We start from the raw sequence: 16,028 nt of genomic DNA on the forward strand, positions 1-16,028 counted from the left end.
CCTGGCCCCATGAGACCCAGCCACCTGTTCTGCAGGCTCTGACCCTCCCCACTTTCAGCTGTGCCCTGGCTCTCCCAGCCATGTTGGCGGGTGACTGGCCCTTCCCCACAGCACAGAGGAGTAAGGGAGTTCCTAAGAACGTGTGCCTTAGGGAGCCATGGTCCAACCAGCGCAGAGGTGGAGAGCCACGCTCCCCCCCGCCAGGCGGCTCTGCCCACACTCAAGAGCGGCCCCAGGCGCACGCTTCACAGGCCTGGGATGTGACTCTCCGAACAGCTGGCATTTCCCACTCAACGGTGAGACAGTCAGGGCTGCCTGGCTCCTAATTCCTTCTGTGCTTCCCTTTCACAGGCTGGTGGTTTGATGCCTGTGGTCCTTCCAACCTGAATGGAATGTACTACCCACAGAGGCAGAACACAAATAAGTTCAACGGTATTAAGTGGTACTACTGGAAGGGCTCGGGCTACTCACTCAAGGCCACGACCATGATGATCCGTCCAGCAGATTTCTAAACTCTGGCACACACCTGAGGGACAATGTCTTGCCCTGTTTCCAGAGACCTGCTCCCAGAGCACTAAAAGACTGCGCGCTGTCTCTGCATCTGCCTTGGACGAACTGCCCGCTCTTGGTGCGGAAGGGGCCGTGAGCTCCCAGTGCAAGCCCCGTGAGGCTTATCCCTTGAACCTGCATCACTCAGTGAACCGACGCACAACCCCAGACAAGCCACAGCCTGGTGTGGTGACCCGGCAGAAAGCCTTCGGGGAGATAAATTTAAGCTCGCGAACGAGACTGACAATTTACAGACTCTGTTGTCACAACCAAGAATGTTATGCGCGAGTTGATCAGTAAATAACTGGAAAACAGAACACTTATGCTGTGTAGTAGAGATAACCTTGGAACTGCATTTTTCCAAGCACTGTTTATAGACTGTGTAAATATCTATATGTCCTGAATTCAGCATCGCTATCATAATTAAAAGGAAGAAAAAATTCTGCAAGCCATAAAAATACATTATATATTCAGGGATATTTGTGAGAAGGGGTTATTAGTAGTTTTAATATTTGGAGAAGGAAAAACATAGCTAATGCATTTTCATGCCTCCTCTTAGGAGCTTTAAATTTTCATTTTGAGAACAGCATATTTACGTGTGTATTGACAGCTTAGTTTTAAGTTAATGCTCAAATATATATATTTCAAAGTTTCCATGGCGAAAACTTTCAGGATCTCTGAAATTATTAATAGAAACGTGTTCTTTTAGTATATATGAAGATTGTACTATTTTTTCCTGCCTTGCTGTTAAATATGAAGGTATTTTTAGTAATTAAATATAACTTATTAGGTGAGATGACCACATTTAACTTCTATGACAATATTTACAGCATTGTAATTTGATTCTGAAACAAATGATTATGCTTCATGATAAGGAAAATCCTGATTTTTAATGAAGAAAATTATACATTTAATTTCATGACAAATAGGCTTTCCTATCTTTTACTTACTATTCTAGAACAGAAGTCTTGTTTCTCTTCTACCAAGATGTATTTTAGGGAAGTAGGCTACAATGTAGTTTGTGGTTGAGAAACCTTTCCATTTGAAATACTTACAAAGCTTTACTTCTCAAGCTAGATTCACCCCACAAGTTAGTGAGGGTAAAACCATAATTTGCATCAGTAACAATAACTTAAATCCTACTAAACCAGCAGTCAACTTTAAAAAAAGTGTTCTGGAGTGCAAAACCAAAATCTGATATTTATATAATAGTATATGCAAATATTTACAGAACATTTCGAGAGCACAGATTTAAGCTCAGGACTGTGAAAACTCCTAGAGTTTTAACTCTGTTAAAGTTCCAGGATACAATTAATACTAATGACATTTGTGTAATGCACCATAATTTGGAAGCCATTTCTCATATATTCACATTTGAGTCAGATGTTAGGAAACTTAGAGCCAAGTCTGCAGCCAGCATTTACCTGTATCTGTCTCACCTCACACTGTTCTACCACTACATTTTTTCTTATCTAATTTATTTCATCCCCACATCTCCCCTTTCTGAACTTAGTTTCATAACACCCAGGTGTTGCTGAGCAGACTCTGAACACATTTGTATCTTCCCAACAAATACATTAACAAGCAAGTAACCTCCCGTCTCAGAACAGCTACTCAGTACGTGTAAGAAAGCACTGTAAATTTAACAGAGGTTGACTGTACACACGGCTTTGCACCGAGCTAAAAAACATCTGATAATAAGAAAATATCCCTGCTCCAGAAGAAACCATATGTTTTCATAATATCTCAATGACCATATGACAGATGCTGAGGTAGGGAAACGGAAATACAGGAAGAACTGGCAACAATACACTTAATTTACAGCACTTGTCCATGGAGGCAGATAAGGTGAGTTTCAAAGGTAAACATCACTGTGGTTCTCAGTGTGACATATACTCTCTCATGGCAGAGAATGGGGGGAATTTGCATCTTCACTTCACACTTCAACACCTTACCTGGTATTTCAAACAACACATCTTGCTGAGAGGAATTTTTCCTCTTCTTAAGAAAACATTTATAAAGCCAAGACCAAATCAAAACAGCAATCTCAAAAATGGAAACAGAAACGACAACTAAATAAGCCCCAGGAAGGCAGAGTTCAATTTCTTACTATGTGACAGTCATATGGCATTCTCAAAGCTGAAAAACCTGGAGATGGGTCACAGATTACAGATCATCAATTATCTTTCAGGCATAATCTTTTGAAAGAATAATCTGTTACAAACCAGTTAACATTTGAAAACAAAAGCCAACTTCTGCACAATCTGCCTTCCAAACAAACCTGAAATTACCTACTTATTAATCTTTAAAAACACTGGAACCTGGAACTTTCCCACTAAGAATCTGAAATACCAGAAAGTCAGTAAAGCTGAAGTTAAGTTTTAGAAAAACCACCAAAACAGAAAGACTACATCATAATGCTAGCACGCAGCAATTTTTATACCTATCAGTTCTATCTGTTAATAGTAACAGCATTATTACTTGAAGTAGTAAGCAAGACATAATAGCACTTTCTCAAGAATCTTGTCTTCTTTCATTTCTGTGTTTCTCGATCCTAAGGACTTTCATAATTAAATTTTGGGGGGTTATATTTCTCACGACTTTTTGAGGAATGGTCTCACATTTATTCTCACAAATAGACAAAATGTGTTAACTTCCGCAGATGTGCCATTTTAGTTATAAGCGTAATTGCTATTGATTTAATTTTAAAAACTTGAGTACGTATCCATGCCAACAATAATTTCCTGAAAATACCAAATTGCACTTATCATCATAAAATAATGTGTGACTTACAGGAGCTGCAGGGAAGTAGTTAGACAGTTCAAATGGTTCCTCGGAAATCCAGTGACCCATTTCCAAAGACCACAGTACCTGTAAGTGACAGAAGAAGCAGAGCACGTTTAATAAATCTATCAGGCTTTTGGCGGACAATAACCTACCTTAAAGATACAGCAAAACGAAAACAAAACAAAACAAAAAACCCCAGCAGTAACTACACACTACACGGATCTGAAGCAAGCATCTTCAACACGGAAGGGCTATCAGAATCTTCAGGTTGTGTAAATGTTACAAATATTAATGAATGCTTGGTTAAGGAAAAACATCTCTGGATGGCTAGAAGCCTGGGTTATTATTATATCTTAGTGAGGCCAAATACTGATCACCACTCTACTTCTAAACATGTGAAACACTCCATCTTCCTAAATTCCAGTTTTTAGTTTAGACAGTTGTTAAGACCATCTTAAGCAAATAACACAGACTCTTATTAATTAAAACACTCCATATATTTGGAGAAGATAGATCATAAACCTAATTTCAAAGAGCAAAACTTCTGGGGTGTAACTTTATTTCTATCATTTGCTAATATCTTTAGGAGTTTTCCATAACACATTGGGAAATCCTTCTCACCCTTCAGCAGAGTAAAATGTCTCATATCATAAACAAGCTTCATCATCATCAGAACATTTCAGAATAATCAAAACAATGCCTTTGTTTTCATTTCGACAACATTTGAGATTCTGCACTCATCTCTATGACCAAACTCCCTGAATATCTGTGTGAATTGAACTACAACTAAAATAAACAAACTGAATCATGTAACTCACACTTATCTTTTAATCTGCAATTTCCTTCTTTCCTGCAGTCAGTGAATTCATTCTGTTTCTCCAGAGCTGTGATGTAAAAGTTTAAGGGTCCTTCGCGGACTTACTAGGAATGAAGTCTAAACCTTCCTTTTTGGTAGTTTCTAAACTTCAGAACCATCCGTGGAATATCAGTCTGAAATATCTCCTTTTTAATATTAAACCTAGTACTTACCCAACATGGGACAGCATTTTGTTTCTGAAACAAAGTGAGTATGACAGTGGAATAAAGATAAGAATGGAATATAGGGTCTGAATGGCCATTCTCAGCACTGGCCCAGATCTTACTTTCAACAGATGTGTTTTCTTATTCAACAACCATTTCTTTCTGCTCACGATCCATTCATCTGTGAACAACTTACTGACAGCCTACCAAGCTGGGTCCTGGAAATCCAAACCCAGACCTAGAAGGATTTACCCTCTTGCAGGAGGCATGAAGGGAAACTATAAAGGCTGGTTTCTCCAAAGCAGTGCTGGGCACACTTACAAGAGGAGGCAAACTAGCTCAGGCTGGGAGAGCCACGGCAGGGTCCACAGAGGGGCTGACCCCGAGTAAACGTTCATGAGGCAAAGGCAGAGATTGGGGAGAGAGGAGAAGGCATCTCAGCACGGGAGAAGGCCACGTGTCGGGACGGCACTGAAGCAGGCGCTTTCTTCTGGCTGCAGTAAAGGGAGCTTTGGAAGAGGCGGTCAGAAAGTAGGGTTGGCGGCTCCACACGGCAGGGAAGCTTTGCTAGCACACCCTGTTTCCAGCCCTGTGTGCCAAGGACATTGGTGCAAGCACAACGGTTGGGCAGGAGAGTCAGAAGACACGTCATGGAAGACGCAACAAACAGCCTGCGGCGTGGGGCTCACACTGACACAATGGGAAAGGGGTGAAAAAATGGAGAAAATCTGCCTCCGTTAGAGACAAAGCGATGAGCTGGGTTCTCAGGGACCCTAATCTTCAAACAGATCTGTGTGTACCTGGGCATTTTGTCATTGAATTCTCTTTTTTCTTTCCCCCTGATTTTTACCACATAACTAACATAAAAAAAAAAAAAAAAGAATATCTTAATTCAATGAAAGAAAGTATTAGAAAATTTATAACTCTACGCTGAAATCATGTTTGTACACAGTTCTTTATGGGTGGTTAAAATAACCCACTGCAGTAACATACTGTTTGCCTTACTTTTTATCAGTCAACGTATGTTATCGTTTTCAGAGACACATTAGCTCCCTACAAACTCGTATGATTAGGCCTGGAAATAAACTGTGGGAAGTTTCAAGCTCAGGTTCATTCCCGACAGGAAGCATGTGGAGGAGCAGCACAGTGAGAAACGCAGCCCTGCAACGAGAGAATCCAGGGACGCAGCCTTAAAAATGGCTTTGGAATGTGAGCTCAAACGCAATCCACATTAAAACGTCAACCGACTTAAACAACCTCTGGGAGAAAATTTACGTTCTCTGAATGTGTCCCTTTCTAAATATTTTGAAAATAAAACCATCAGGCATCTACAGTAGCATTTTGGTGAGTGAATTAATAAATTTAATTTATGTAGGTGTCCAAGGAATGAGTACTGTACAGATAGCAGAAAACATCGATTGTAATGAAATCATCAAATCAGACTACATTTTTTTTAGAGTGTAAATTTTTTGCTTTAGTGTTTTCATTAGCTAGATTTATCTTTACCTTAGTAGTGTATTCAAAAGCAGGAAAATCTACTCTGTAAGATGGCAGGTAAGGCTGCAAGTTTAGTTAAAAATAAAAGGTTAGGGACTTCCCTGGTTGTCCAGTGGCTACTTAGACTCCAAGCTCCCTGGGTTTGATCCTTGGTAAGGGAACTAGATCCCACATTTCACAACTAAGAGTTAGCATGCTGCAACTAAGGATTCTGCTTGCCGCAAGGAAAACTGAAGACCATATGTGCAGCAACTGAAGCCCAGAGCAAATAAATAAGTACAAAAAGTAAATAAGTAAACAAAAGTCAGTACTAAATAAACAAATAAAAGGTTAACTGGGTATATATTTCTCATAATAAACATGAAAGAATGAAAATAATCGAGAAGCTATCTAAAGCAAGAATGGGGCTGCATGAATACAGAGGACCAAATCCCATGAACACAGCCCTTAAAATGAGGGCTGAGTTATTTCAGCATCCACTGCAAATGAATACATTTCTAACATTTTAAAAATGATTACTCATAAAACTTGAACCCTGTTGATGAATTTAAATAGGACCCAACTTCTTGCTCTATTATTAGATTAATAGTTAACGATCAGAGAGCTTCCCATAATGTAGGACTGACTATGCAATTAATTCCATACCAGGCAAAACCCAAACAGTTTTCTCTCGTTTTATATCTGCCTCATCATTTGAACAGGGTGAGGAGTGTAACTACAGTGAACCCGAGCCAGACAATGGCTCTGAGCTTAAATGCAGGTTAAAAAGAGCATCGGACACAAGGAAGAAAATGAAGCCTGCTACAATTAAACAGAGCAAAGTGAGTATAGCTTATTTTCACCATCCCGTAAGCCTCAACAAAAATGATGGAACTAAGAGGAATGGGGAAGAAGGCAGATACAACATGATGATGCTTTGAAGTTGCGAAGCAGGTGGGTTAAGTGGTAACTGACCTGGAAGAGCAAAGAAAGCTCAAGCTTCAATGTCTAGAAAGGGAGTCAGCTTTAAATTCCTTCCACAGATTACCAGGAAGGCAGGGAAAGTGGTTACTACTAACCTGTGAAAATGCAGTATAGAACAGAATGAGAAAGAGAAATCTCCTACGTCCTGCCCACCCTCTTCTGGAATAAGACTAAAATCAGACAGACTTTCTGGGAGCAGTGGTGAGAAGTAGGGACAACGTCTACAGCAGAGCCCTCACCCCAAGACACGAGCACAGAACCATGATTTGTCAGGGAAACAAGTCAGCTCAGGGAAAAAAAGATACACAGATAATGACCCGTGGACTTCCCTCTGTCAAACACCTCCACCTTATCAGAAGATTTATACACTCAGGCAAACAGGATTTCAATCAGTCCTCATTATTAAACATGACTTTCTCCTCATTGGATAAGAGCCTCTAGTATGAAAACAGAGAACAAAACAAACCAAAGGGAATTCCTGGGATGACAGTGATGGGAAGCCCCAGGATACTAGCTGCTTGGGAGACCAAGGGAAAACCAGTCTCGAGGGGAGCAGAAGAACAAAGGGATTCAGGGGGTGGGAACCCCAAGAAAACCAGATGGGACTGGAGAACTATCCGGTGTGCAGACAGTTACGGAGAGAAAGCTAAAATGCTTTTAGAAATTTTTGCAGTGAGTTAGTAGTAGGCACATAGGAAAAAAAAAAACTGAAGTAATGAAAATGACTGTCAATGACTAGCTTAATGACTGTCAATGATTAGCTTAAGAAAAACAAACAAAAATTACCAGAAACAAAATAGCATCATCGTATATAATATGACTCAGCTTAAACAGCATGCACATAGTCACCTGTGTGTACGCAGATGTGAATGAGTGCGTATTTACACGCATATATAGCATGGCAAACAAAAGCCAGACCACACTGGGTAGATGGGAGGGGATGTGTACGTCACAGTGAAAGCTATACGGTCATATTTTAATCTCCTATAGAGGACGGCTATAGATGGTGTCTATGAGAAAAAAAACGAAACAAAACAAAATCCCAGGAAAAGCATTTTATTTAGAAATATGCAAATAAAATATCAGAAAGATATTTTAGGAGAGAGTTTGGGCTGGGAAACAACATGTCAGGGAGTGCCATTTCTATTAGAGGCCTCATAAATTACACTTGATTCTGAAAACATTTTATTTGGGGGTAATTTCACCCTTATGAAAGAACTGCCAAAACAGTACAAAGAGTTCTTCGCCAGCCACCTGGATTCCTGTATAGTCCATGGGGTCGCAAAGAGTCGGACTCGACTGAGCTACTTTCACTTCACTAGATGCCGCTAACGCGGAAGTCTCCAACTTAGCCCTTCTCTTAGAGAAGTGCGCTGCACCTAGAACCAGCTCGTCAATGTCTACAGAAACATCTTGGTGGACTTGTATCTATTTCCTTTTATTTAGGTCTTTTAAAATTTTTTTCTTAAGTGTTTTGTAGTTTCCAGTATACAGATCCTGCAAATACTCTGTCAGATTTAGTTAAATATTTCAGCTTCTGGGGTTGCTAATATAAATGGCATTAAAAAAAAAAAGGGATTCCAGGTGTTCATAGCTAGTAAACAGAAATACAACCAAACTTTGTATATTGACTTTGTAACCTGTAATCTTGCTTAACTCAACTTACTAGCTGTAGGAGTTTTTCAGTAGACGTGTTCACATCGTCTATGTAAACAATCATGTCTTACGTAAATAGACAGTTCTATTTCCTTCTCAATCTATGTGCATACTTTTTCTTGCTGGTTAGGACTTCCAATACAACGCAGAGAGGAGCAGTGAAAGCATTAAAGTTGCCTGGACAATTTTGTGAGGCAGATTAATTTGGTTTATTATGATAGCATAAACCCAAATTGTTCTTGAATATAAATTAATGTGTCTATGGAAAGCACAAGATTTTTTTTTTTAAGTAAAAAAAAATCACCTATTCTTATTTGGTACTGGTGCTGGCTAATTATCACAGCTTTTATTAGGTTCTTCAACTCTCTATTCCCCATAAAATAGTTAGAACATTCTGAAGGATCAAAAGAACTAAATGCCACTTTCTGAATCAGAACCCATTAAAACTAATTTTTTTTCTTAAACAGTCACTTTGTTATTAAATCACTAAGTCATGTCCCGATTCTTTGCAAACCATAGACTATATCCTGCCAGGCTCCTCTGTCCATGGGATTTCCCAGGCAAGAAAACTGGGGTGGGTTGTCATTTCCTTCTCCAGGGGATTTTCCTGATATAGGGATTGAATTCGCATCTCCTGCATTGCCCCTTCATGGATCACTGCCTTGTTGTGATTAAAAGGGCTTGCATAACTCAGTGAAGCTATGAGCCAAGCTCTGCAGGGCCACCCGAGACAAATGGGTCATATGTCCCATAGGGACACGTCTCCACCCGAGACAGTGGAGAGTTCTGATAAAATGCGATGCACTGGAAGAGGGGCTGGCAAACCAACCCAGTACACTTGCCACGAGAGCCCCATGAGCTGTATAAATAGGCAAAAAGATACGACACCGAAAGATGAGTCCTCCAGTCGGGAGGTGTCCAGTGTGCTACTGGGGAAGAGCAGAGAGCGACTACTCACAACTCCAGAAAGGATGAAGCGGCCGGGCCAAAGCAGAAATTACATTCAGCTGTGGATGTGTCTGGTGATCAAAGTAAAATCTGATCCTGGAATGTTAGGTCCATGAATCAAGGTAAACTGGACATGGTCAAACAGGAGCTGGCAAGAGTAATATCAACATCTCAGGAATCAGTGAACTAAAAGGGATGGAAATGGTTGAATTTAATTCAGATGACCATTATATCTACTACTGTAGGCAAAAATCCCTTACAAGAAATGGAGTATCCCTCATAATCAACAAAAGTCCAGAATGCAGTACTTGGGTGCAACCTCAAAAATGACAGAATGACCTTGGTTCTTTTTCAAGGCAAAACATTAAACATCACAGTAATTCAAGTCTATGCCCCAATCACCAATGCCAAAGAAGCTGAAGTTGATCAGTTCTATGAAGACCTAGAAGACCTTCTAGAATTAACACCAAAAAAAGATGTCTTACTCATCACAGGAGATTGGAGTGCTGAAGTAGGAAGGCAAGAGATACCCAAAGTAACCCAAGTTTTGCTTTGGAGTACAAAATGAAGCAGGGCAAAAGCTAACAGAACTGTGTCAAGAGAACACACTGGTCATAGCAAACACCCTTTTTCAACAACAGGGGGCTTCCCTGGTGGCTCAGAGGTTAAAGCGTCTGCCTGCAATGTGGGAGACCTGGGTTCGATCCCTGGGTTGGGAAGATCCCCTGGAGAAGGAAATGGCAACCCACTCCAGTATTCTTGCCTGGAGAATCCCATGGACGGAGGAACTTGGTGGGCTATAGTCCACAAGTCGCAAAGAGTCGGACACGACTGAGCGACTTCACTTTCACTTTTCTTTTTTCAACAACACGAGAGACAACTTTACACGGGGACATCACCAGATGGTCAATACCAAGATCAGATTGATTACATTCTCTGTAGCCAAAGATGGAGAAGCTATATACAGTCAGCAAAAACACGACCTGGGGCTGATTGTGGCTCAGATCATCAGCTTCTCATAGCGAAATTCAGGCTTAAACTAAAGAAAGTGGGGAAAACCACTACATCAGGCAGGTATTACTTAAATAAAATCCCCTATGAATATACAGCAGAGGTGACCAATGGATTCAAGATATGTGGTCCAGTAAACAGAGAGCCTGAAAAACTATGGACAGAGATCCATAATACTGTACAGGAGGCAGCGAACAAAACCATCCCCAAGAAAAAGAAAAGCAAGAAGGCAAAGTGGCTGTCTGAGAAGGCTTTACAGAAAGCTGAAGAAAGAAGAGAAGCAGAAAGCAAGGGAGAAAGGGAAAGGTACACCCAGTTAAATGCAGAGTTCCACAGAACAGCAAGGAGAGATAAGGGCTTCCTTAATGGACAAGGGAAAAACTAGAGGAAAGAAGGAGAAAGACTTGAGATCACCTCAAGAAAATTAGAAACATTTCATCCAAAATCGGCACAATAAAGGGCAGAAATGGTAAAGATCTAACAAAACAGAAGAGATCAAGAAGAGATGGAAAGAATACCCAGAAGAACTGTACAAAAAAGATCATAAAGACCCAGATAACTGTGATGGTGTGGTCACTCACCCAGAGCCAGACATTCTGGAGTGTGAAGACAAGTGGGCCTTAGGAATAGGAAGCACAGCAGACAATAAAGCTAACGGAGGTGACGGAATTCCGGCAGAGTTATTTAAAATCCTAAAAGACAATGCTATCGAAGCGCTCCTCAGGAGGCGCAGTGGTAAGGAATACACCCACCAATGCAGAAGACAGGTTTGATTTCTAGGTCTGGAAGATCCCTTGGAGTAGGAAATGGCAACCCATTCCAGTATTCTTGCCTGGGAAATTCCACGGAGAGAGGAGCCTGGTGGTCCCTGGGACCGAAAAGAGTCAGACAGGACTGAGCACACGCACGTACATCCCAGTGCTGCACTCAGTATGTCAGCAAGTCTGTAAACCCAGCAGTGGCCAAGGACTGGAGGTCGAGTCTCACCCTAACTCCCAAGAAGGGCAGTACTGAAGAACGTGCTAACCATCAGACAGTCACACGCATCTCTCACCTAGAAAGGTTATACTCAAAATCCTGCACGCTAGGCTTCAGCACAAGTGAACTGAGAACTTAAAGATGTTCAAGCTGGGTTTAGAAAAGGCAGAGGAACCAGAGATCAAATTGCCAGCACTCGCTGAATCATAGAGAAAGCAAACATCTACCTCTGTTTCACTGATTATGCTGAAGTCTTGATTCTGTGGATCATGACAACCTGTGGAAAACTCTTTGAGAGATGAGAATACCAGACCGTCTTACCTGTCTCCTGAGAAACTTTTATGCGGGTAAGGAATTAGCGGTTAGAACCTTCTATGGAACAACTAACTGGTTTAGGACTGAGAAAGGAGTACAACTAGGCTGTCTACTGCCACCTGTTTATTTAACTTACACACAGAGCACATCATGTGAAATGCCGGGCTGGATGAATTGCAAGCCAGAATCAGGACTGCTGAGAGAAACATCAACAACCTCAGACATGCGGATGATGTTACTCCAATGGTAGAAAGGGAGGAAGAACTCAAGAACCTCTTGATGCAGGTGAAAGAGGAGAGTGAAAAAAATGGCTTAAAACTCAGTATTAAAAAAAGGAAGATCATGGCATCCGGTCTCATCACTTCACGGCAAACAGATGGGGAAAGTGTGGGAGCAGTGACAGATCTCCTCTTCTTGGGCTCTAAAATCAACGCAGATGGTGACTGCAGCCATGAAGTTAGAAGGCGATTGCTTCTTGGCAGGAAAGCTATGGCAAACCCAGACAGCGTGTTAAAAACAAGACATCACTTCGCTGACAAAGGTCCGTAGAGTCAAGGCTAAGGTCTTTCTAGTAGTCAAGTATGGATGTGAGAACTGGACCATAAAGAAGGCACAGTACCGAAGAATTGATGCTTTCCAACTGTGGTGCTGGAGAAGTTTCTTCAAAGTTCCCTGGACAACAAGGAGATCAAACCAGTCAACCTTAAAGGAAATCAACTGTGAATGCTGATGGGAAGGCCTGACGCTGAAGCTCCAACACTTTGAGTGCCCGATGCGAACAGGTGACTCACTGGAAAAGACCCTGATGCTGGGAAAGACTGAAGGCAGAAGAAAAGGGCAGTAGAGGATGAGATGGTTGGATGGCATCACCAATTCAATGAACATGAACTTGGGCCAACTCTGGGAGATGGTGAGGGACAGGGAAGCCTGCTGTGATGTAGTCCATGGGGTCTCGAAGAGTTGGACATGATTTGGTGACTGAACAACAACTCCTGCGTTGGCAGGAGATTCTTTACCACTGAGACATCAGGGTAATATTCACTTTAATTTCTTAATAGTTTACTGTCTAAAAAATTTTCTTCAGTAGTCTTAAAAATTAATTTATTCAGAATATTTAACAAGCAAAGACACTAAACAAGTTACCCTTAATTTTTTGCATTTCAAAAAAAAAAAGGGAAAACAATACTTATTTCCATGTATAAGAGACTTTAGAAGGTCGGTGAGAGAGAAGCAAATTATGAAAGGGATCTGTGGTGTTAATAACCGCAACTACAAAGGAAGCTGATGTAGCTTACTTGAGAGCATTACTAATTGGCTTGAAACCATTTATTAACATTCACAATGTCTTAGTGTAACTGTAATATTGTTTATTCCCAGTTTCTAAACAGCCAGGCTAATCAATCATTGTTTTTGGACTTGTCTCCAGACCATGCCACCTACCATACACAACTGCTAAAATTCAACTGCATTTTGGGACTAAGAACATAGTGTGAACATAGCAGGCAAGGGAAAAAAACGGGGGTGTCTGCTCTATGGCAAAAGTCAACAATACTCTTTGAATACAAAGAACTTCATATTGTATAAAATGCCAATTAAGTAATTAAAATTCAAATCTGATGGTTTAGAAACTTGTGCCACAGATTTAATCCAAGGGAATCTACTTGATTACAAACAGGTTGAAAGTATATGTATTTTCTCTAATTATTGAAAAGAAATAATTAAATAATTAAATAAAATTAAATTAAACTTTCTGCCCTTCCATCTCCAGTAGTCATGTACCGATGTGAGAGTTGCACCCTAAAGAGGGTTGAATGTGGAAGAATTGATGCTTTCAAACTGTGGTGCTGGAGAAGACTCTTGAGAGTCCTTTGGACGCAAGGAGATCCAACCAGTCCCTCCTAAAGGAAATCAGCCCTGAATATTCATTGGAAGGACTGATGCTGAAGCTGAAGCTCCAACACTTTGGCCACCTAATGCCAAGAGCCGACTCATTGGAAAAGACCTTGATGCTGGGAGACACCGAAGGCAGAAGAAAGGGACAACAGAGGGTGAGATGGTTGGATGGCATCATCGATTCAATGGACATGAGTTTGAGCAAACTCTGGGAGATAGTGAAGGAGAGGGAAGACTGGCATGCTGCAGTCCACGGGGTCACAAAGAGTTGGACATGACTGAGCAACTGGAAAACAACAACAATCCTTCCCCACATCAACTGGGGTTAAAAAAACACACACACAACCCTTTGTTGTAAGAGTCTGTGGAGACACAGAAACATATATTCAGCGTTTGCAAATTTGTTTCCTATCCAAGAGTAACAAAACTGGTCACTGCTAATTTTTAAAATTTTAAGCTAATAACAGAACTATAAAAATAAAATTATATTTTTCTCATCAGATCTCACAGATTCTTTGCCTCGGTTATAAGAGTAATTGATTTTCCTGAAACAATAAAATCTTAAGAGAATGTGCTACTAGGTCCATTGCTTTAACTTTTTCTAGAAAGAATAATGATATTTATGCTTTTTTTCCACAAAGAGACAGTATCATGTACTGTTTAACACAGAACCCAGGCAACTGGGTTAAACCAATGCCCATCTCTTTACAGGTTTGTGACAAGAGGCAAGTCAGTTAACCTTTTTATCATATGAAAATATTATATATTATTATAGATTACAAAAATATCCATGTAGTTAATGCAAGTGCTGTGGCAATAAAGTTGTTTCTAGATTAAGCTTCAGGATAAAAAAACTGCGGCTATCAACAGTGTAACTTGTAATAACCATATAATAGGATGCTTAAGTCCTGAACACTTTAGAGCCAGAAAACAGAGGAGGTCTGGTCTCCCAGAAAGACCAACTTGAACTGGCTAAGTTTCAAGGCAACGATGTTTGCTCCAAAGTAAGTATTTCCAACACATCTCAGAACACCAAGAAATGTTTTCTATAATGCCATCAAGTCACTTAAAAAAAAAACAAGCCTGTCCAGTAGTCTGCCTCGGTGAGGCAATTTTCCATGGGATTTTAAACTTGAGGCGAAATTCACAGAATACACAAGTAACCATTTTAGAGTGTTCCGCCCGGTGGCATTTAGTTTACTGTTGAGCAATCACCACCTCTGTCTAGTTTTGAAACTTCTGGGTCAGGCCAGGGATACACCCTGTACCCATTAAGCGGTTACTCCTCATCCGCTTCTCTCTTCCAGCCTGGTTAACTGTTATTCAGCCTTCTGTCCAAGGACCTTCCCCTTTCAGGTCCATCATATGAAAGGAATCTTACAATATGTGACCTTCTGGCTTCTTTCATTTGGCTTCAAGGTTTCAAGATTTGAAGGGAGACTAGCAACAGGTGTCAAAAAAACAAGCTTGTTTAATAACAGTAAATCAGTACTGAGTGTTCTCTGGACACGTCCTGCCTTACTCGTCACACAGCTGGAGAATGGCAAGGCTGGGAACAAAATTCACTCTTACCCATTAATCTTTTGAAAACACAAAGAGGTGGTGTGCAGTCACAGAATGAATATATCAAAGTTTAAGGAAGCAAAAAATCAAAATATCCTCTAGGCTACCTCTGGAATTAGATGTCAGAAAGTCCAAGGCCTATGGATGGAGGAAAAGCTGAATTCAAATCTCAAATTCACCATTCGCAAGCACTGCAACTGTGAGCAATCTATTAGAACTGCTCAAGTTTCAGTTTCCACTTTGAAACACTGAGGCCATCAATAGTATAACTTTTAATAACCATGATGGGAAAGATTGAAGGTGGGAGGAGAAGGGGATGACAGAGGGTGAGATGGCTGGATGGCATCACCAACTCAATGGACATGAGTCTGAGCAGACTCCAGGAGATGGTGAAGGACTGGGAAGCCTGGCGTGCTGCAGTCCATGGGGTCACAAAGAGTCGGACACGACTTTGAACCACAACACTGACAAGCTGAGCGTACGTAAGTCTCCCAGCAAGGCAGCCCCACACTCTTTACTTTTCTATGTGACTAACATCGTACCCATTCTCAGACATGCTCACTGGGCACCAGCTCTTCCCTATGTGGTCCTGAGACCAGCAGCCAAAACATCACCTGGGGGCAAATGAAGAACCCAAGACCCAGACCCCCAGAATCTGCATTTTAATAGGATCCTCAAGTGATTCACAGGTTTTTAAGGTTTGAAAAGCACTGCTTCAGCTGTCTCAAAAAAGGGGGTGGGGGCATGGCAGGAAACCAAAAACTTAATACAACCTATTTAACCAAAACAAAAAAAAAAAGCAATAAAGTGCTAAAAATAAGTAGCTAAGAATTCTTCTCCCTTTTGTA

At 40.9% G+C, this 16,028-nt stretch overlaps 2 protein-coding genes across 6 annotated transcripts in view; one reads left to right on the forward strand and one right to left on the reverse strand.

The window, feature by feature from the left end:
- Nucleotides 1-1,097, forward strand: part of ANGPT2 (angiopoietin 2) — a 55,074-nt gene extending 53,977 nt beyond the window's left edge. For all 4 annotated transcript variants that reach the window (XM_068972023.1, XM_068972022.1, XM_068972024.1 and 1 more), the window contains one exon: nt 352-1,097. In XM_068972023.1, coding sequence (XP_068828124.1) covers nt 352-512 — 161 coding nt within the window. In that variant the 3' untranslated portion in view covers nt 513-1,097. The remainder of the gene's footprint in view (nt 1-351) is intronic.
- Nucleotides 1-16,028, reverse strand: part of MCPH1 (microcephalin 1) — a 227,342-nt gene that overhangs the window by 127,314 nt on the left and 84,000 nt on the right. For both annotated transcript variants that reach the window (XM_068972020.1, XM_068972021.1), the window contains one exon: nt 3,343-3,420. In XM_068972020.1, coding sequence (XP_068828121.1) covers nt 3,343-3,420 — 78 coding nt within the window. The remainder of the gene's footprint in view (nt 1-3,342; nt 3,421-16,028) is intronic.

Source organism: Capricornis sumatraensis, chromosome 4 (genome assembly GCF_032405125.1).
Source record: "Capricornis sumatraensis isolate serow.1 chromosome 4, serow.2, whole genome shotgun sequence".
Lineage (NCBI taxonomy): Eukaryota > Metazoa > Chordata > Mammalia > Artiodactyla > Bovidae > Capricornis > Capricornis sumatraensis.